The 20,539-nt window shown below is 38.4% G+C and overlaps 1 protein-coding gene across 6 annotated transcripts in view; it reads left to right on the top strand.

Moving 5' to 3' along the window:
* The first annotated feature begins 1,708 nt into the window (after positions 1-1,708).
* Positions 1,709-20,539, top strand: part of EPRS1 (glutamyl-prolyl-tRNA synthetase 1) — a 38,717-nt gene continuing 19,886 nt past the window's right edge. For 2 of the 6 annotated variants that reach the window (XM_054818900.1, XM_054818898.1), the window contains exons 1-13: positions 1,715-1,869; positions 4,473-4,557; positions 8,683-8,782; positions 10,622-10,778; positions 11,928-12,067; positions 12,704-12,798; positions 14,093-14,219; positions 14,767-14,959; positions 15,354-15,525; positions 16,495-16,728; positions 18,199-18,283; positions 18,621-18,680; positions 18,976-18,996. In XM_054818900.1, the coding sequence (XP_054674875.1) occupies positions 1,824-1,869; positions 4,473-4,557; positions 8,683-8,782; positions 10,622-10,778; positions 11,928-12,067; positions 12,704-12,798; positions 14,093-14,219; positions 14,767-14,959; positions 15,354-15,525; positions 16,495-16,728; positions 18,199-18,283; positions 18,621-18,680; positions 18,976-18,996 (1,515 nt within the window). In that variant the 5' untranslated portion in view covers positions 1,715-1,823. Of the gene's footprint in view, positions 1,870-4,472; positions 4,558-8,682; positions 8,783-10,621; positions 10,779-11,927; positions 12,068-12,703; positions 12,799-14,092; positions 14,220-14,766; positions 14,960-15,353; positions 15,526-16,494; positions 16,729-18,198; positions 18,284-18,620; positions 18,681-18,975; positions 18,997-20,539 lie in introns of all 6 variants that reach the window. The other 4 variants (XM_054818901.1, XM_054818899.1, XM_054818896.1 and 1 more) reach the window with 3 other exon arrangements.

The following is a 20,539-nucleotide window of genomic DNA, read 5'->3' as shown; positions in this document are numbered from 1 at the left end:
TTCCTTAGTGAGGTCAGCTTATTATTACATTTACACATAAATTAGCACAATTATCACTTAGCTCACTCTATCATCATCAGCCAGTCCATAATGCTATCAGGACAGTGGATTAAAGCTGCATATATAGGAACAACACATACTTCTACTCCTTTCATCCATAGCCTACCTTTTCTCCTCAAGCGCATGACTAGTAAGAGCCCACAAGACAGATTCAGCTGGCTTAATTAGAGCCTTCTTCATATTTTGACCCATCATAAGTTTAATCCTTCCACATGCTCATCGTGACTGAAGTTTGAACCACGTAGCAAGTACAAGATTAATTAATTTCACTGCCTCAATTATGCATAATCCTCACCTTTAACTTCTGCAGGATTCTCAGGTATGCACACTTTAGTATTCACATCAAAGTCTGCGTGTGATTTTGCAAAAGACATTAAGATAAAATGTAGAATGACTTAGACAATACAAAGCCTGCCTTAATAAGTGTTTCCAGGTACTCATTAAAATACAAAATCAAGCATAGAAGCCACTGTTAGTAATCTTCATTTATGTCTCTTTCTCCTTATTTACATCTGAAACTTGCTATGTTTGAAAATTTCCTCAGCATAAGCCCCTAATTCTGCTGTAATTTATCTCTGCTCCTTTACAGTTACCTCAATGGGAGTAGAATACACATGGCATACACAAGCTTCTACCTGATGTGTAAAAACGCTTATGTATGGAACCACTTTCCATACTTACTAACACAGGAAGATATTAAGGAAATTTGAGATAAAATCCAGTAGCAGGAACCGAGGATAAAAGCCAGCACTTAAGGTGCAGTCATGCTCTGGCTGCACAAAGTAGCATCAGTCCACCAATCAAGCATTTAAGAACCTCTCTGCCAGCGCATTAGGTGCTATAGTACCATCTATAAAATAGACTGGGGGAGGGGGGGAAGGCACAGCAACACTGCATTGTCCTTGCAACAATGTGAACTTGAGTCTGTCTCCTGGGAAAAAAGCTGACACCTTATTTTGTAATTCATTCCAAAACTAGCTCGGCCCACTGCAAAATCAGCGTGTTGGCAAGGAATGTATCAAATAACGTTCTACGAAAAGAGATCGGTTAAACCGCTGTTCTCAAATGTGTCAGCATGCGTTGCGCTGTGTGACCTGTTTATATCATTATATACAGAAGAGGGACTGAAGCTATGTCTGCGGCTGCTGCCAGACACCTAGCTCTAGAGGTTTTACAGTTAACGCCTTCCCGCAAAGCTCTCGGGAAGGCTCTGCCTCATCGCCGGGGCTGCTGTCAGAGGAGAACCGCCGGCATCAGGCACCGCTCCCGCCGCCGGGCTGCACCCGCCACCACTGAGGCCAACGGGCCGCTCAGAGGCCGGGCAGCCTCCACACAGCCGCCAGCCTCTACCGAGCTCCCGTACAGGACGGCTTCCCCGGTGCTTCAACTAGCGCGGGCGGGCGCCCCGCGGGCCAGGACAGCCCAGCGCACCGCCCGGTAGTCATCTCCCCTCCGGCTCCAACCTCACCGCCTCCTCCCAGCGGACTTCGGGCCGCGGCTGCAAAGCGGAGCCCCACACCCGGCCACCGCAGCCCTCACACACACCGGCCGACAGCAGCAACACCGACAAAACCGCCCGCCGCCTCGCGCACCGCCTCTATAGCCGCTCCCGCCGGAAGTGACGGACCGCGGCCCCGCCCCGCGGCGGCGGGCGGGGTGAGGGGCGGGCCCTGCCGAGCTGGCCCTCACTGAGCTGGCGCCGCCGCGCGCCCCGCCCCACCTTCTCCTTTGGTTCCGGCGCGGCGCCGGTGGTGACGGCCGGGATGGCGGTGTTGAGCCTCACCGTCAACGCGGGGAGCCCCCCGCTCGGTAAGTGCGGGCCGGTCCTTGTTTTTCCACCCCTTCCCCGCTCCCTCGGGGGGCCCGGCGGGACGCCGTCCCCTCACCGCCCGCCCGCCGGGCCGTGCACGGGGCGCGTGGCCGCCGTGTTGCATCATTCGGCGCCGCGCGCCGGCTGTCCCCGCGTGCGGGGACGGGCGAGGCGTGAGGGGGGGGCCGTGTCCGTCCTTCCCGCTGCGGCCCGGCCCTGCTGCAGGACAGGGCCGTGTGCCCGCTGCGGCCTTGGCGCGGGCGGCTGAGGCACCGGCGGGTCCCTGCGGCGCGGGGCGAACCCCCTCTCGCTGAGGGGGACGGTCCACGGCGAGTAGGCCGGTGCTGAGGGGGCCACCTCGCCGCCAGGGCCTGGGGTCCCGCTGGCACTTGAGGTGCTGAGGAGACGCCGGCCCGGGAGCTCGTCTGCTCCCGGCGGCCTCAGCCGCGTGTCGGGCTCCGCAGCGACTGCTCTGCCGCGTCTGCCCGGCCCGGGTCTGCGGGGATCGGGCAGGGCTGGTCCTGCAGCCCTCGGGGTGGCTGGTCTCCAGCAGGCTGCTTTTCAGGTAGCTCTTTGGGCAGTGGTGACTGCTGCCGGCAGTTAACGTAATTTACGCTAAAGAAACTGAGTCATGGGTAGACTCCTTGAGTGACTTAGCACGTTGAAGCTAAGTTTTCAAGGCAGCCTGAATTCAGATTGCTTGTTTGTGAGCTCTGCCTAATTGCTGATATCTTTTGTTGTCAGCTCTAATCTACTAAAATTCGGCGCTATTGGGGAGCTGGTTCAAAGTTGCACTGCAAAATCATGCATTCGCAGTTGCTCACTGTCCTTCGATGTTATTTTGCCTTTAAAAATATGAGAACCTCCTTTGTTACACTTTCTGCCATCTGGAAACAGCCTTTTATGTGTATTCCATACCATTTCTCTGTTTTGTTACAAGTATTCACATAACATTTTCTTCCCATTCTTCATCTTAGTTTATTCATTGCTTTTTCATGCTGTTACTCCCAAATGCGTTTCAGAGTTGAATACAACTTGCATGACTACTGATTTAAGGTATAATAACATAAGTTTTAAATAACGTTTCTCCTCATACTTGTTTATATTGATTTGCTAGGAAAGATATGATGCCGTATGATTAACATGGGCTTAGGGGCTTTGGAGGATTTTTTTCTTTTGATAGCTGGTGAGTGGCACTAGAGATTTAATTCAGGAGATTGCATAATTGTGTCAGAAATATTACATATTACAAATGGAAACACTTTAGTAAACATTTCTTTTAATTCAAGCACACTCATCCTACTCATTCCTCCTTCATACTGTTCATCATGGTTGCGCACTGGGAAAAGTACAGTAGCTTTTAGTGTCATTAGTATTAATTACATAGCTTGGTGTGCATAATGCTTGTTATTTTCAAAGCATTTCTGTGCATGTTATTAAAATACTTACATGTCTTAAACAAACATATTGCATAAGCAATGTCATCCTGACTTTCATAGATGGATAGTTGAGGGATGGGAAGAAGAACCTTGACTTACTGTTGATAAAAGCTTAATGCCAGAAGGAGTTGAGCACGGTGAGAGCTAGGGAATTCCTAGCTCTAGTGCTTTGTATTTAGGGCAGTGTATTAATAGCTTACAGCATCATCCGCCTTGGGTAGTCTGTGCGTTGTTCCAGGGAAGATACAGTGCATGGCACGCTATAAAGACTGTAACAGGTTAGATCCCTTTCAAGACCTATAGTCCTCTGTCTAGTTTCATTTAAGTAATATTTGCCTGTGCAAAAGCTTGCTGTCTTTGTACGTGCTTCTGAGCAGAGCAAAAGAACACTAGTTCCTCTACTTATGCTCAGCAGGCTAAACTGGGACCTGAGCCAATCCAGAAGTACAGCCAAGTTAGCTCCGTGCTTTGTTTGAGCTACTGTGTCATGCTATAGAGCATTGAGATTAGAGCAGCATCAAGCCACTTTGAATATGGGCAGAGCTGTCTTCCAGTTGATGATGTAGCCTAAAACCTTCAATAATTCTTTTATTTCCAGAGACCATCTTTTACTGTCACTGGTGAACTACTTACTCTGAAAACCCTGTATAAGCTTCTTGCACTTTTACATGGATAGAGTTTCTTGGTTTTGAATGGCTAATCTTTTCATAAACATTAAATCAGGTTAAAAACAGTCTCATCCTTGTTCAGAAAGTACTGGTATATTCAGTAATTGATCTCCTTTGATGCATGTGTCAGCACTAGGATGTAGTACATTACTGTTCAATAATCAAAAGCAGTTTGATTATGTGCTCTGTATTGGGGGAGAAGACTAATTTTTACAATACCCTTAGGAAGCAAAATGTATTGCTGCTGACACTTGCTGAGCTCACTGCAGATTACTGTATGCTGGGCTTTATCAATTTGAAGCTGTAAGGATTGCCAAGAATAAGAAGCCTCTTGCATATGAGATTGAACATTGATTTCTCTCCTGGGTGATCTTGCTTGGGAGCCAGTTCAGTCACCTGGTCCTATTTGAAAAGAAATGTAACTATTTTGTTGCTATTATGAAAAATACATTTACTGGAAGAAAGTTCATTATCTTTTTCTCTTGTTTTTTAAAGGAGCTTTGCTGACGGTGGAGCATGTGAAGAATGATGTTGAAATTGCAGTGGAAGAAGGCAAAGAAACCATCCTCCGTGTGTCTGAGTAAGTGACTTTGCATCTCTCCTTCTGGCTTTGGGTCAGCAGTTTTAAAAATCACGTGGTAGTAACATTGACAGTAACCTTTTCAGGTAGGAGGAAGAGAAGAATACAGTTTTATTCGTCACTGCATTACAGATGTCTCTTCATAGCACAAACAAAACATTTACAATATATTCTAAACTTGATCTTTATGGAAAGAGCTCTGGTATTGTTATTTGTATGCACTTAGGTCTAATTGTTTATGCTGTACTAGTCACTTTATTGTTTATGTATTTGCCTTTGTGAGGTGCCATGGATTATCAAAAGCAAGGCCATTTTATATTAGGCAACATTGGTATAGAAGATTCCTCGGACTTGTACATGTGTGGTGGAATGAATTTTAAAGGTTTATATGGTATTATTTTGGGCTTACTGCTGCATATAACTGAAGGCATGATGTTATCTCAGAAAAGTGCTAATTAACTGTGTCATGGTATCCAGTGTATCTGTCTGCATCCTGTAGAAAGAATCTTAGCAATTTTTGTAGAAATCTATTGTCTGTCTTTCTAAAAATACTCTGCCATTGGAATAAATATTTTCAAGTTTGGGGCCTGAAGGTGGTTTTTATGATCTGAGTAGAATCATATGCATATCAGAAATGCAGGGCTAATGCTGTTAGTTTTGGGAAGCTGCATTGTCATCTTAGGTTCCATATCAGGTAAGACACCTGGATATATCAAGAGGAGATATCCTAATATCTTAAGTACCACTGAAATATCAGTGAAAATCTTAGATGTCTAATATCTACAGTAAGGGGCGTATTTTGACCCGTAAACATTGCAGTCCTAACTTAAAGTATATTAACACTATGATGAGTTTGGAATTAGTATTGTAACTGTAGTCTTTGAATACTGATTGTTTTTGGAAGAACAGGGGACAAAAGCTATTGTTCATGGAGTTGCTGACAAACTTGCATTTTGTGAGCCATTTCAGTAGAAGATGCTGTTAAAGCCATCAATGTATCATAAATTGGTATTTCTGCATGTCTGTAGAATGGTTATAAAAACAACATGTTATTTTTATGTTGTGTTGCGGAGATCCTGACTTGATCCTCATAGATTAACACTGACAGCTTTTCCACTGTCTTCTAACCTTAGGGAAGGAGCTTGTCACTATGTACATACTTCTGCAAAATATCAAGCACAGGATGATTCACAGTCTTCAGTCATAATGATTGTTTTACTGGTTGCAAATACTGCTTTCTGTTTAAAATGTTAGATTTGAACTCAGATATGAGTTCTTTCCTTACTGTAATCTCTGATTTTGCTTGTTGTCTTTTGCTGTGCCTAGCAATGGCATCAAATTTTGTGATTTTTGAATTGAAGCAAATGTGGCAGGTTGTATTGGGACTTAATTGGTACAGCATTAATAATTTTCAGAGTGGGTTATGCACATGTGGGATATAGCATGCGTAACAGAGAGATAATTGGGTATTTTTTAGTTGCATGAGAGTTTTCCCATTAAGTAATCTTAGTCAGGTTTTGGTTTCATTTTCCTTTCTCAGTTTAGGCAGTGTGTGTGTATGTGTATTCCAAAAGATATACATGCCCATATACACACCTGTGACACATGGGGATGATCTTGGAATAATATAAATTTATATACTCAACTTTGACATAATATTTTATTTTATTAAATAATTTATATTATCATGCCTTCTTCCCAATGCATTGCAAAACCCACTCATTTTAGCTGTCATGGAAATTGTCAGAAATGTAAAGTAAAAGCTCTTCTTCTGCACTTTGGCCATGTGTAGATAATGTCTAGAATCTGATGTTCCATCAGATGGAATTTTTTTGTGTGTTAGTGTCCTCTCGTCCCTGGCATTGGATTTTGTTTAAGAAGTTATTCCAAACCTCAGTCTTGCATTAATTTTCTCTTGCTCGGTTCTACAACCATTTTAAAAATTGATTCTCTATTTTAAAGTCTGTTAAAAGTGTATCTGTAACTTGAGAACCATCAGCTGAACTCATATCTCAGCTAATGCTTTTGGTAAATGGATTTCATGGCATCAGTTCTGCTGAAGCTATCTTATTTTGGCATGACTTGAAATTCACTTGGGATATTTCAGACTTTGATTTTTATATTTTTTTTTCAGGAAACCATTAGTTCTAATGACTTGACTTGAACAAGAGAGAACATTTTATTTGTTATTTTTCTGGGTTATATTTTGAAGTGCAATTAAAATGTGGTGATAAACTATTCAGCTAACTAGCTGAAACTTAGCTATCAGCTAAGTGTTTTGTTTTGTGTTTATTTTCTTCCCTTCTCCCATCTTGTCTTTGCTTCTTGAATATTTGTCCTTGTATTTAATTAAGTGGCATTTCATGTCACTTTTGAGAGACACTTACTCTTTGCCTGTAACATTATATTGCCCCTGGTTATTCTTCTTTACTTACCCCTGGAGTTAGCAGGCACTAGCTGCAAAAAATAGCCTTAATGTTTTGTAACTTTTTCAAAGAAAGGAGGCCAATTAACACTACATTTGGGTGGAAGCAGATCTTTTTTGCTAAAGAAAATAAACAGCTTTTTAAGCACAAGTAGGATTTTACTCGGAGTGACATTGTCATATTTCATATGTTTATTCAGTTTTGCTTGAGTAATCATGGGCATTTGTTGTAGTATGAACTAGCGAAAACAATAAAAACACATTTCACGGACTTTCTATAGATGCAAATGTATTGGAAATGTTTTGTTTTTCTCAGTTTGAAAAAGCTCTATTAAAATCTGATAGCAGTGTGTAATTATAATATGGCATATTTTGTGTATGTTAACCTGTACACACACTGTGGCTTTTGTTTTTAGTTATAGTCTGTATAGTGGATCCTAGAAGCTTGCAAAGCTAGGAGCAGAAAACCTACAAATGCACTAAAACCTAAGGAACATAGTTTAATTAACCTAATGAGATTGGCTGATCTATTTGTACTAAAAATGGGACTCATTATAATTGTTAATATATCGAGAAGTCTTCTATATAATTTTTAGAACTTTCATTGATTTTTGAAGGCTATAAAAATTCTTTTAATTTTCTAAAGGACACAATAGGTGTAACAAGAAGTACAGAACAGTGGCAGAACAGAAATGAAACCTTGTTTGAACAAATTGAAGTATAGCATTCATTCCATTAAATTGAGTGGAACAGAACAATTACAGGAACTCTTTTTATTGATGTCAGTGCTTGTCTAGAAGCAATTGGAGCTCTAATTTTGTAATCTACACCTATGTGGGACTGTGGAGATAAGTATTATCTGGAGAATTGATGTTTGTGCTGCATCTTTCTTCTAAAGCTCTTCAGGAAATATTAATGAAAATGGTCACATCTTGGATGAATTTGAAGCTAGATTTCTGACAGTATGCAGCTTTTTGTAATACTGTATGTAAGGTAGAAAAGGGAGATTGAAACACAGAAAGAAGTATGCTCTTGGAGAGCCTTTCAAATACAGATCTATTGAGAATTTTCAACAGCAGGATGGGAAAAACAAATTCAAAATAGTCTTTTATCTGGAGAAGGCTGGGTAAAAACCAGAAATACAGGCAACCGAGTTTGTTCAACAGGGGATAGTCTCTATGAAGTATGAATTGAGTAAAGTGAGTAGCAAAAGAACATTTTTTTTTTCTCTGATGCTAGCCCTTAAAACCACAGTGGAGACCTTTTGATTTCTCTGTAGATTTGCTAGCAATCTTCCTCAAAGTTATCCTTCTGGTATGAAAAGAAAACAAATGTTGATTTAGCTCCTTATATTCTGGAAAATATGTAGCTCAGGTTATACTTATGCATTCTGTCAGATGTGGGGAGAGAGTTTTATTCTTTGAAAGCATAATCAGAGTTTTGTTTTCTTAATTTCTGTCTATCTGAACAAAATTTTTTCATGTTTAGAAGCTTATTGTTCCATTTAGTGATAGAAAAGCAAGGGCTGGTGTATTCTTTTGCTAGGTGGTTTTTTTTATTATGGTGACCCGGTACCTATTGGTTCACCCCGAATTTATTTTGTGTTTACTTTACACATGTTTCAACTATGTGTATACAATTATAATTGAACTGGAGGTAGTAATTTAATATACCTTTATTTTGCCTCTTTCTCTTTTTAGGCATGTTTCATTTACTGATGTGAATTCAATAGCTCGTTATTTGGCTAGAGTTGCTGCTTCTGCTGGGCTATATGGTTCAAATCTGTTAGAACACACTGAGGTGAGAAGGAATCATGCCTCTTTTTTTTTTCCTTTTCCTTTTTCTCCTCTCTTTTGGCCTGCGATCAAAGTCTGGTTGGGGTTTTTTGTGGGTTTTTTATTTTAGGAACTTGTGTCTGTTGTTCTGTATTTTATTGTTAAACTGAAGTTCCAACTATGTAGGATGCTGAGGATTTTGTTTTCTTAATCTTGCTTTTTATATAGAAGAGTCATAAATCTGAGCATTGAAAGGGTTGCCCTTTCCCACCCCTGCAACAGCAACTCCTAACCTGAAAATTCACTCACGTTGGAAGATGATATCTGCAATTTTCCCTTTTCACTTTCCTCAGCTCTGTTGCCATCAGTTGCTACATTGTAACGTTTCAGTGTAACATCAAGAAACACTGTATGACATTGAAATACTGAATTAGTTCTTGCTGTATATGATGGACAAAACCCTGACCCCGATTTCATTCACTGAAATGTGGTGAGAGATCGCCACATAGATGGGCTGTTCCCTCATGTGAAGTTCTACATTCTGTAATGCTTCCCTCGTGATGCCATGAGGGCAAAGAGGGAACTTTTTTGTCTTCCTTGCTTACACAGATTACAAAAAGTTATTAGGAACTGTGGATGTGATGTGAAATGAGAGGGAATTCTTCCTGAGTCTAGGTGAGAATAATCATATGCTGAATTTTAAGTTGGTAGCTGAAACTAACAGATAAAATTGAAATTTATTTCCTCTGAAATTGGGGAGGGACTGAAGGACTGGATTCAACTCCTTTCTACAACTACTTGAAGCTAGTAATAATCACTCTTCAGCCTTTATAGGTGCTCTCAGGAGAAGTTTTGTCTTATAAGGCATTTAAAAAGTAGGTTATCTTGCGGCTATTTAAACTTTCTGACCAAATCTTTTTTTTTTTTTTTTAAGTTAAGCCCCAAGACCTCTGCAAACACACTTTCAAGATTGGTATTTCGATAAAATACTTCTTTTCATTTCTGCATCTTTCAAAAATAAAGTTGTACTTCAAGAAGTACAGTGACAGCTGCAGTTCTGGTGCAAATATTTTGGAGCATAACTGCAAATGACTGAACTGAATTCTGTGGTGGTGTAATTACATCTGTGCCTGCCACGTTGCCTTGAATATTGGAAGGATTCCTGATGCAGTTTACAGAACACTTACACATGAACTAGGGACAGAGGACTAGAAGAGATGCTCAGTCTCTTACAGTATTGAGGGATTCGATTTATAGACAGGGCTACATTATTAACCAAAGGCCTGATTCTTAATTTTTTTGTTTGTTTATGTACCAAGATACATTTCTTTTTACGGCAGAAGACTGTTTTGCAGGAGAGGGGGGAGGGAAACATGGTGGAGGAGGGATTCGATTTCTTCAAATCTAAAAGGAGATGAGGTAGAGAAGATAGGGACTGAGGGGAAAATGGTATACCAGCACCAGGAAGATCAAATAGGTCACAAATGTGGTATCTAAATAGTTGAAGGGTAATGATGATTATTATATACTATGTGTGATAAATAAGTACCTAAGAACTGCTGATTATTTTTACCAAAGGGAATAGCTTCAGTAAAGTCGGTATTTTCAGCAGTTTGGACACATCCTTAAGCAAGAAATTAAATTTAATCATTTAGTATAGTTCTGGGTGAATGTTTCAGTATATTTTATTTTGAACATTCTGTAAGCATATATTATGATTTATTGTCCAATATATTTAATGCTAATGTTCCAGTTTGTATTTTCTCTTCAGCTATTAAACGGATTGTACATTACTTCAGTTTTTTAATAAGCTTCTTTCTCATTCCTGTAGTAACTGTGACTGTCTTTTGTCTCTTAAAACTAGATTGACCATTGGCTGGAGTTTAGTGCTACGAAGTTATCTACTGCCAGCCAGTTTCATTCAGCCGTCCAAGAGCTCAACCACAGCCTGTCTCTAAGAACGTACTTGGTTGGAAACTCTCTGAGTCTTGCGGACTTGTGTGTCTGGGCTGTACTAAAAGGTATCAGTATATATTCTTGCTTTCATTGGCTTGCAATCGGTGTACACCAGGAGTCCCCAAATTTCCTTTTTTGTGGATGCTAGTAGTGACTCTTAGCCATATGCCCAGACCGTATACTATTGCGCATGCTGCAATTGCCTGTGTATCGATAGTGATGGGAGTAGTATAGCTTAGGAAACCAGAATTTTTTTTAATTGTTGTTATATTTGGAAATTTCTAGGATGTAATTATAGATGGGAATTTTTTTAACTTCTTCTGTGTTAACTGTAAAAGTGTCTTTTTATTGCCTCTTGCCTAAATATGAAAATTTGCTGTGGCCCAAAATTTTGGATTAAATGTTTAAATTATTTTGTAATACAGAGTAGAATTATATACACAGACCTTTCCATGACGTTATCTTAGTAGAGGAAATTTCTTTGGTGTTCAGTTTGAATTGCTAAAAGAGGTATATGTTACCCTGTGAAATACCTTTCAAAGGTTAAAAGAAGCTTTGATGATATGTTTTTATGGGCTTGGGATTTATATTCTCTAAGATCTATGTCTAAACTTGCTAGGTGTCAATCTACCATTCAGTGTAACCAAATTCCTCTTGAAAGTAAAATGCATATTCAAGATTAAAAGCTAACATCTTTTGGTATTTTTTCAAAGTTGCTGCTCTTGAGAGAAATCTGAAGGAAATGTACCTCTTTGATTTTTTTTTTTTTTTCCTCCTTTCCCTGTCAGAATCTTTCTAGTGAAGTTGTGTTCCTTGAAAATTAGACTGTGGGAATACAGCCCCTCGAAAATAAAGGGTAGTATTGATAAATGCAGACACACTAGAGGGATACCCTATATTTCTGTATTGAAAAAAAAAAAAGAAAAGTTGTTATTAATTTTGAGGTGGGTGATACAAAGAAAAATCTATGTTCCCCAGTCTCCCCCACCTTCTGCTTTGATGAATCCAAGAAAGAATGCAGTATGGTTTCGGGGGAGTTTGTTTAATTTGCTTTAGAATGACTTGTGCCCCCATGACTAAATGTCCTTTCAGAAGAGAGTGTAAGTAGATTTTTTTTAAAATCATAATCTTTTTTTTAGTCTTAAAAAATTGCTGTTGGTAATCATTCCACTTTTCTATTTTAATAGCTTGAAAAATGATTTGTTTTCTAACAGATAATAACATATGGCAAGAGCAATTACAGCAAAACAAAGCTCCCGTCCATGCAAAGCGATGGTATGGCTTTCTTGAGGTACAGCGTGCTTTTCAGTCAGTAGGAGCCAAGTGGGCTTCTGGTACACCAAAGGTTAAAATGGTAAGATTTACTCAGATCCTCTGGAGAGAGTAGCTTTATTTGTGTGACTACAGTATAAGAATTTTTTTTTAAGCTAGAGAATTAAGAGTTAAAAGGAATTAGTTGTACAGTAAATTAAATTTTTGTAAACTCTTGTTTAAAAATAAAGCTGTCACTTTCATATTTAGAAAAGCATTAGTGGTGTAGTCCAGTGCTTAAATGGAATCATGTAAAAATGGCACTTCTTAATCAGCACTGCTCTTTAGATATATTGCTTGCTTTTTCTAAAAAGGATTTTGAGAAAGGATATTGAGATCCTGATAGATCTGCAAAGATTGCAGTCTTTGGTTGATTGAACTTGTTGATCATATTCAGGTTAAAAACACCAAGATGTAGAAACTTGGCTAGCAACTATTTTCTTCTAAATTAAACAGCTTAGTGGGACTTGAGTCCTGGATCAAATTTGAAGACAGAGTAAATTAAAACTTCAGAATTAATCTTGTTTTGGTGTACTATGAGTAATGTGAAAGTTGTGAAGAGATGAATTTGGGATCCAATATGACAGTTTTTTGTTGTCTGGTTTGAAAGGAGACCTTGGAGTTTTATATCTGATTATACAGCTAATGCGATCTGTAATTATGTCTCTTAATTTTTAAGGCAACAGAAAAGAAAGCAGATGTTGGAAAGTTTGTTGAACTTCCTGGTGCAGAGATGGGAAAGGTCATTGTAAGGTTTCCTCCAGAAGCAAGTGGGTAAGAAACATAAATACTTTGAGAAGGTTCTATTTGTGTTTTTTCTTTCAAAAAAAAGTCCTGTGTGCTTTGGTAAAGATGCTAATCAGCTTATTAGACAAGACTTTTAAGCCATAAGAGTGTTTAAGGCTTTGTCCGCATCTATGTTAGATCTGTATGTTTACTTCTCTGCACCTCATTGCAGTGTTGCCTGAACTTGGAATAGGGAGGTTAGTTGCCATCAGGTGACGTGGTGCTGCTCAGCAGTGGGATGAGGAGAAGCAGAAGGACAGCGTTAGCATGGATAATGGAGGCGTGTGCACTGACAGGAGCTATGATGTGTAAATACAGCCTTTATGAGTTGGCTGAAAGGATTCGTAGTGCTTCTCAAGGAAGTTTAGATTTGAGAAGGGGAAGATGTATGGGGCAGCCTCCGTTCGTGAAGCTTGACACCAGATCTCCAATGGAGGCCTTTGGCCCGGGTGTCCAGGTTGTTTGTAGTCCCAAACCACAAACTCCTTAAAGATCATACAGTGGACATGTGATGAGCCAATTTCATAAGTACAATTTTCAGCCAGCTTTTAATTTTCTGTTTCTTTTTAGAATTGCCTGGTGAGCTGTAAAATTTCCATGATTGCATTTCTTCATTAAACTGGCTGTTCAGCATCATGTGACTTTTGTAGTAGTGCTTCTACTCTAGTAGTCCAGTGTAAACTCTTGCTCAAATATCATAAGTTATGTGTTATGTGCACATATATATATAAAACATATATTGTTCTCACGTTACTTTAGTAGCTTTCAGTGTTTTAATTCTGATGTTTTATTTAAAGTACTGTTCTTTAGGGACACATATTTTTAACTTTCTTTGGAAGCGATTTTCATTTTTGTGGATTTGGGGGTTTTTATACTTAGTTTAAATTGAGCTTTTTAGCTTATGTTAAAAATATACAGCAACCACCATTTCAGAAAATTCCACTTTTCTGAATGTGGTAGGTTCAGATTATCTGGTAGCCACTACTGAGTATCATCAACAGCTGGTTTAAGTTAGTCTGTATAACTGGAGATAATTGTGTCTTTATAGCCGTAGTGACACTCTAATTTACAGATTTAGGTATTTTTAACAGTTAACTACTAAATTTGTGGTAGAAAAACCATAATCTACTTTAACAAATGTATAGTATTTCAACAAATATCCTGGGTTGTTGGTTGTTTTTTTTTTTTTGTTAGACTTTTCATTCTTTCTTCTTGCTTCACAAAAAAAAAGTTTAGCTGAAATAGTACTGGTGTATATATTTATTTTTTGTTTCTTTTTAAGATATCTGCATATTGGTCATGCCAAAGCTGCCCTGCTAAATCAGCACTACCAAGTTAACTTTAAAGGAAAACTTATTATGAGATTTGATGACACAAATCCAGAAAAAGAGAAAGAAGACTTTGAAAAGGTATGATAAGAGAGCAGGGAAATCTATTCACTGTATAGCTAATTCAAAGGTAAATGACATGCAGATTTGCTCTTGCACACTTTTTTTGCACTAGATTTTTAAGATATCGGTATTACACTTAAGTCATATGCTTGGAAGAAATTTTCATCATCTTTACCTTAAAAGATTAAAGCACTTTTATTGATATCTTATTTCTTCCCTTTCTCCAATGTTTATTTTACAGTATGTAGATACACAACTCTTGCAATACACTGTTGTTTTCATTGTATAAATACTTAGTCTGTAACAAGTAATTTCAGCTTTCATCTCCTTTTCTTGTCCTGCCTCTTTCTTGAAGTAGTCTTAAGTCTGATCTCATATAATTATAGGCTGTAAATGAATGATAAGTGCCTGCCTCTCTTTTTTTTCATGCGTGTCATATGATACTTAGGGCTTATCCTTTGTGGACAATGGAGCATTAAAAACACCACATCTGGCACGAAGAGGATAAAGGTTTAAGAAAACTAGCTTTCCTGAATATTACAGTATACAATTTCACTTTTTGCAGGTTATTCTTGAAGATGTTGCAATGCTGAACATCAAACCAGATCAATTTACATATACCTCAGATCACTTTGAAACAATAATGAAATATGCTGAAAAGCTTATTCAAGAAGGGAAGGCGTATGTAGATGATACTCCTGCAGAACAAATGAAAGCAGAGCGTGAGCAAAGAATGGAATCTAAACACAGAAATAACTGTAAGATATTTTAAGCTTCTGTCTTGCTTTCTTATCTTTTTAATTTGGCATCAAAATGTGTTTTTTATTAACAAAGATGGATGAGATGACTAATTGCATATCTGTAAGGTCCTTCTAGGAACTTGGAAGTGTTTAGTGCTTTTTTTTTTTTTTTTTTTTTTTTTTTTTTCAAGGCTGGAATAAGTTTACATTTAGACAGGTGGAGTAAACTTGTGTATGTGTGAATTCATCACCATTCATTACCACTTTTAAAAAGTTCAAAGTGTGAGATGTGTGAAAGTGAATTCCAGTGTCTAAAGAGGGGGGGTGACATTGCTTTTTATTACTGCAGTAATAAAACGTGGTTATCAACTTCATTATACCTTAGAAAATGATTTATTTGTATTGTTCTTAGGTGTTAATAAGAATCTGCAGATGTGGGAAGAAATGAAAAAGGGAACAGAATATGGACAAACTTGTTGCCTACGAGCAAAAATAGATATGAGTAGTAACAATGGATGTATGAGGGATCCAACTCTTTATCGTTGTAAAAACCAGCCTCACCCACGGACTGGAAGTACCTACAAGTATGTCCACTTCCTCCTTGTGTGGCCTGTGATTTTTGCTCTTTTCAGGGCATTTATCATTCCTTAGAAAACTTCTTTTAATTCTTGGAACCTGCTAGCATTTTTCAGTCAGAAAATGTAATAAGTCTCTTAAATTTCTAAAACTTCTGCAAATGACTTTTAAAACCTGTGAGTTGGCCATCATGGTCAGCAGTGAATATTATTTCAGTTTTGGTCCATAAATACGTTGTATGTCAAGACTTAATGACTGTATCTTGGACAACAAAGCTGTTTGCTTTAGCTCTTGGAGCTTAAACAGAACCATGACAATTTTACATTGCGACAATTTTATATTGCTGCAAAACATTCTTGATCTACTTACCTGAGTAGCTGCTTCCATCTGCACAGCCACTGCTGTCTTTGTGCAGAATGAAGAATTACTATAATGTGCATTGAAGTAAGCCTACCCAGTTGTTCAAGGCTATGGTTCAGTGGTTATTTGAAACCTCTGTTTCCAGCTATACAACTCCCTTTTTGGAAACATTGGTTTAATGTGTGTATAATAGTATAGCTATCTATGTCTGTGGGTAGGGGTTTATTTTTAAACATGAAAGCTTTGCTCATTATTTAGTCAACTAATGATTTGTTTTGATATTTAAGGAAAAAAACCTCTATAAATCAGCATTTTATGTCTTTGAAAAGAACAGTATCAGCATAGGATTTTTTTTTTTTTTTTAGTCTTGAATATTAAGGCTATTATCAATTAATTTCTTGAAGGCTTTATTTGTTTTAAAAATATATTGCCCTCTGGGTCTTTTTATGGACAATTTGTTGCGTATGTGCTATTTTAGTCTTGATCTGAAAGTTTTCAGGATCACTGATTATAAATATTTATAATATATAAATACAAATTATGCTTAGTTCGAATGTTTACATGTGAGGAAAGTGGTTTGTTCTTCTGCCCTGCTAATTGAAGGTCTTTATTCTCAGGGTTTATCCCACGTATGACTTTGCCTGCCCCATTGTTGACAGTATCGAAGGTGTCACACATGCATTGAGAACAACTGAATACCATGACAGAGATGAACAATTCTACTGGATCATTGAGGCATTGGGCATAAGGAAACCATATATATGGGAGTATAGTCGGCTAAACCTCAACAACACTGTGCTCTCTAAGAGAAAGCTTACGTGGTTTGTCAATGAAGGGCTTGTGGATGGATGGTACGTTACTTGGTTGTAGTTCAGCATTGTTCCTTAAGACACTCATGACTGAGGCACACATTCTCTGTTTTGGACAGTGTTTAGGCATCAAAGCAGCATGAATGTTTAAACTTTATTTAAGAACATAGATTAATTACAGTGGATTCTACATGTACAATATGTCTGTTTACTGCTCTACAGTAACTGTTTACATACATATTCATACCCTGTAATAAACATGAGGTAGGTTATTTTTGGACTCTGGCTCTTGCTGGGTGCTACTTACACATTTGCCACTCTGAGTCATCAGTTACATTCCTGAGCAATGCCAGAAGGGGCCTGAATTGAAGAACTTCTGGTCCTATCTGTCTTGTCAAATCCATCCTACTTCCCTCCTACTTGCCCTCCCCCCCCCTTCCTATTCTTTTTTTCATGTTAACTGGATTTTTCTGCAGATAGTGCTTGATGATCTAGCAGCCTAAATATTATCCTAGAAAGGGTGAGCTGTGGGTTTACACTTCTGCAAGTAGTTCGGAGTCTAGAGGCACCTTTGTTCATTCCCACAATGGGCTAGCTGTGGGAGCACACCATGTGAAGGCCTCTCCTCATAGTACAGGAGTCTGAAGAAATCCATGGATAATGCTAAGTCAGACAACTGCTTGTAGTTTTTCCTGGGCTAGTTTTAGGTGATTCTGTGCTCAGCCTATGGGAGCATCATTTTCCACAAGTTCCTAAGCTGCCTGGTTGTATTGCTTAGGAATGCTTGTGCCAAGTGTGCTTTTTTTTTGTTGGTTTTGTTTTTCGATTGTGTTGGAAGCCTAGATTCCCAGCTTGTGAATGGAGCCACTCTGCTAGAGCCAAAATTTTTTTTTTTTTTTTTCCCCTTTTCTCCCCAGAGGTGTAGCTGGTTTTATGATGACCTCTCCCTCCTTAAGCCTCCCTGTTAGGTCTTCAGCAAGATTTCATTCATGTTCCCACCAACACATATTTTACATTTCAGATTAGGCCTTTTTATTTTTTTCAAAAGAGAATAAAATCATAGAATTCTATCTCTTATGTCATCGGGAGATAACATTGTCTTTGTCACTCATCTCTTTCTGGTTTCTTTTGAGCAAAAAAGAATCAAGCCCCATTGTTTCAGGTTTCATGATTCAGGTGCCATTGAAAAAGACATAATGCGATAGGGACATAACTTTTGCCTTGCCAGTTTTTGAGAGACTTAAGATTGAATAGAGATAGGAAAAGAGCCACTTCACCAAGAGATGGCTTCCCTCCCTGGGGTGAAATAGAAGAAAATCTGCACCATAGATTTTGTATAGTTAACAGCTCAGTCTTTTCCGTTAGGTCTTCTCATCTAGCTCTTAATTCACACAAGTGAAATACACTGAAGCTGAGCCTTTCATGTGTGGCAGTATGAGTAAAGTTTTTGATCAGTCTGACTAATAGGTAGAACTTAGCATGTGATAATGATGAAACATCTTTTTCTACTAGGGATGACCCAAGATTTCCCACTGTGCGTGGTGTCCTGAGAAGAGGCATGACAGTTGAAGGGCTAAAACAGTTTATTGCTGCTCAGGTGGGTGTTGTTCTTCTGTTCTGATTCTTTGAATCTCACTGGGTAAGGACTTTTTGTGAAATTTGAGTTAAAGTACTTGTCACTGGGACTTTTCTTCTCTTGAAGGTTTGCTGCTTTCATGTGTACTTCTTCAACAATATTAACACCTATGAGCAGGTCCTGGCAAAATGGGGTAGCAGGTTTCTTGCTTTAAAAAGTTTATTTTTGCAAGCTCAAGATGCCGTTCTAAACTGTTTTGACGAATGCAAACATAGAGGGTTTGTAGTCTTTTAAAAGTCTTTGTTTTAAATGGATCTAACAGCTAGAATATTTAATGTGGTTTGTTTTTTTTCCCCAGGGCTCCTCTCGATCTGTTGTGAATATGGAGTGGGATAAAATTTGGTCCTTTAACAAAAAGGTATGTGTCTACTTAAATTTGATGCTATTCCTGATTATCCTCTTTCTGGGATATGTAGAGAATCCAGTGTTCATTGGAGTGCTTATCACAACAAGTAGCAGTTGCAATATGTTGCATCATTTGGCACACTTTCAGGAAAATGGAATGTCTCCCCCCTTTCTAACCTGAAGTAGCACTAATTCTATTGATTCTCCTACACCAGTACTTACTTGCCTTACTTAGTAGTATGGGGAAAGATAATGATATTTGCTGTAAATCTGTTATGAAAACTGCATTTCATTTTTCTGCTTTCAAGCTGCGAGCTATCTGTAAGAAGGTATTACTTAATGCTTTTTACCTTAGCATATAGCTTACAGTGCTGTAAGCATACATAGCATAAGCTATCATTTTGCAGCTTCATAGCACAGTCACATTTGCTTATATAACAGGAGCTCTACAAACCCACTGAAAATGCATTATTCCTAGTTTTAAAAGGCTGCCCATTTCTGGTTTGGCTTATTTGTTAATATAAACACAAATCTTACTCAATTTGATTCCCGTTGGCCGCTTTTCCTTTCTGTGGCAAAAGGACTAACGCACTGGGTATGCTGCCTATGTAGATAAAGCCAGCACTGCTGATGTTTCTGACTGAATGTCAAATAAGGAATATTGCATCTTGACATGGTTACTTGCTTTCTGGCAGCGGATGCTTGGACACTATAATAAGGCGAATTGTTATAATGCTGACTGCATATTTTGTGTGATTGTGGAAACACCTGTTATTTTGCATTGGGATTCCTGCTTGGTTTTGCTTAGATAGTACCCAGATCTGTTCATTTAAGTAGTTTTTGCTTGTCTGGCATGTGTCATGTATTTCTTCATGTATTTTGCATTTGGTCTGCTACATACACAAAGGTTTATGAATTGGTTCTTTCTGTTGCTGCATAAATATATTTATGACTAAGAATTGGATTTTGGGGAAGAATCCACAATGGACTGTCAGGACTCATTTTTTGAATTGGCTTTTAAACTGAGTTTCTTAGACCTCCGACTCAACTCCTTAGACAGCACCATATTTATTAGCCAATTTTATTTACATGTATCTGTGCAGATAGTTTGCAGTCTGCAATATGAGCAAAACCAGTTGGTTGCATGCAGGTAGTTCTGAGCTCAAAGACTTAATCAGTGTGAGCGCTCTTATTTTATATGTTATCCTGAAGTATGCTACTGACTTTTTAACACCTGTCATCTGAGGAAGGATTGTGAGTTTTAATGAGTAAAATAACGAGCCTGGTAATAACACATTAAAATTCAGTCATTTAGTTATCAAAATTACAATATTAAATCACATAATACTCCTATATTTTGGGATACATACACGAGTCTTTTATTTAAAGTGTGTGTGTAACATTTCGGAGTCTGACTTCAGTGATTATGAACTTACAAATGTGTGACGACTTGGAAGTACATCATCATATCACCTTATACTTGCTAATGTCAAGTAATTAGATGCTAAATTTTTTTTTCTACAATTGCCATATAATTTTTCACTTGAGCAGGAATAAACTAAGGAGAAAAAAAGGCACTTTAGGCTAATAAAAGCAGGTGTTTTCCTTTGTGTTAATTTCCAGTTAAACTGGTAGATCTCCGATATTCCTTTTGGACATAGACAACTGTTTTACTTGTGTTATTTTTTAAGTGCCTCTGAACAGTTTGTCAAACCAGTATTTCAGGTATGAAAAATGCTGTGAAAAACTACATCAGCTGAATTCGAAAATGGGCAATAAAAATGCAGGAAGGCATTTTAGTAGTATCTTTTTCTTGACAAACTCATGTTGTAGATGAAGTCAATGTTATGGTGTTGCCTTATTATAGTATCT

This window comes from Grus americana, chromosome 3 (assembly GCF_028858705.1).
Source record: "Grus americana isolate bGruAme1 chromosome 3, bGruAme1.mat, whole genome shotgun sequence".
Lineage (NCBI taxonomy): Eukaryota > Metazoa > Chordata > Aves > Gruiformes > Gruidae > Grus > Grus americana.
This window is presented reverse-complemented; position numbering and strand designations above follow the sequence as displayed.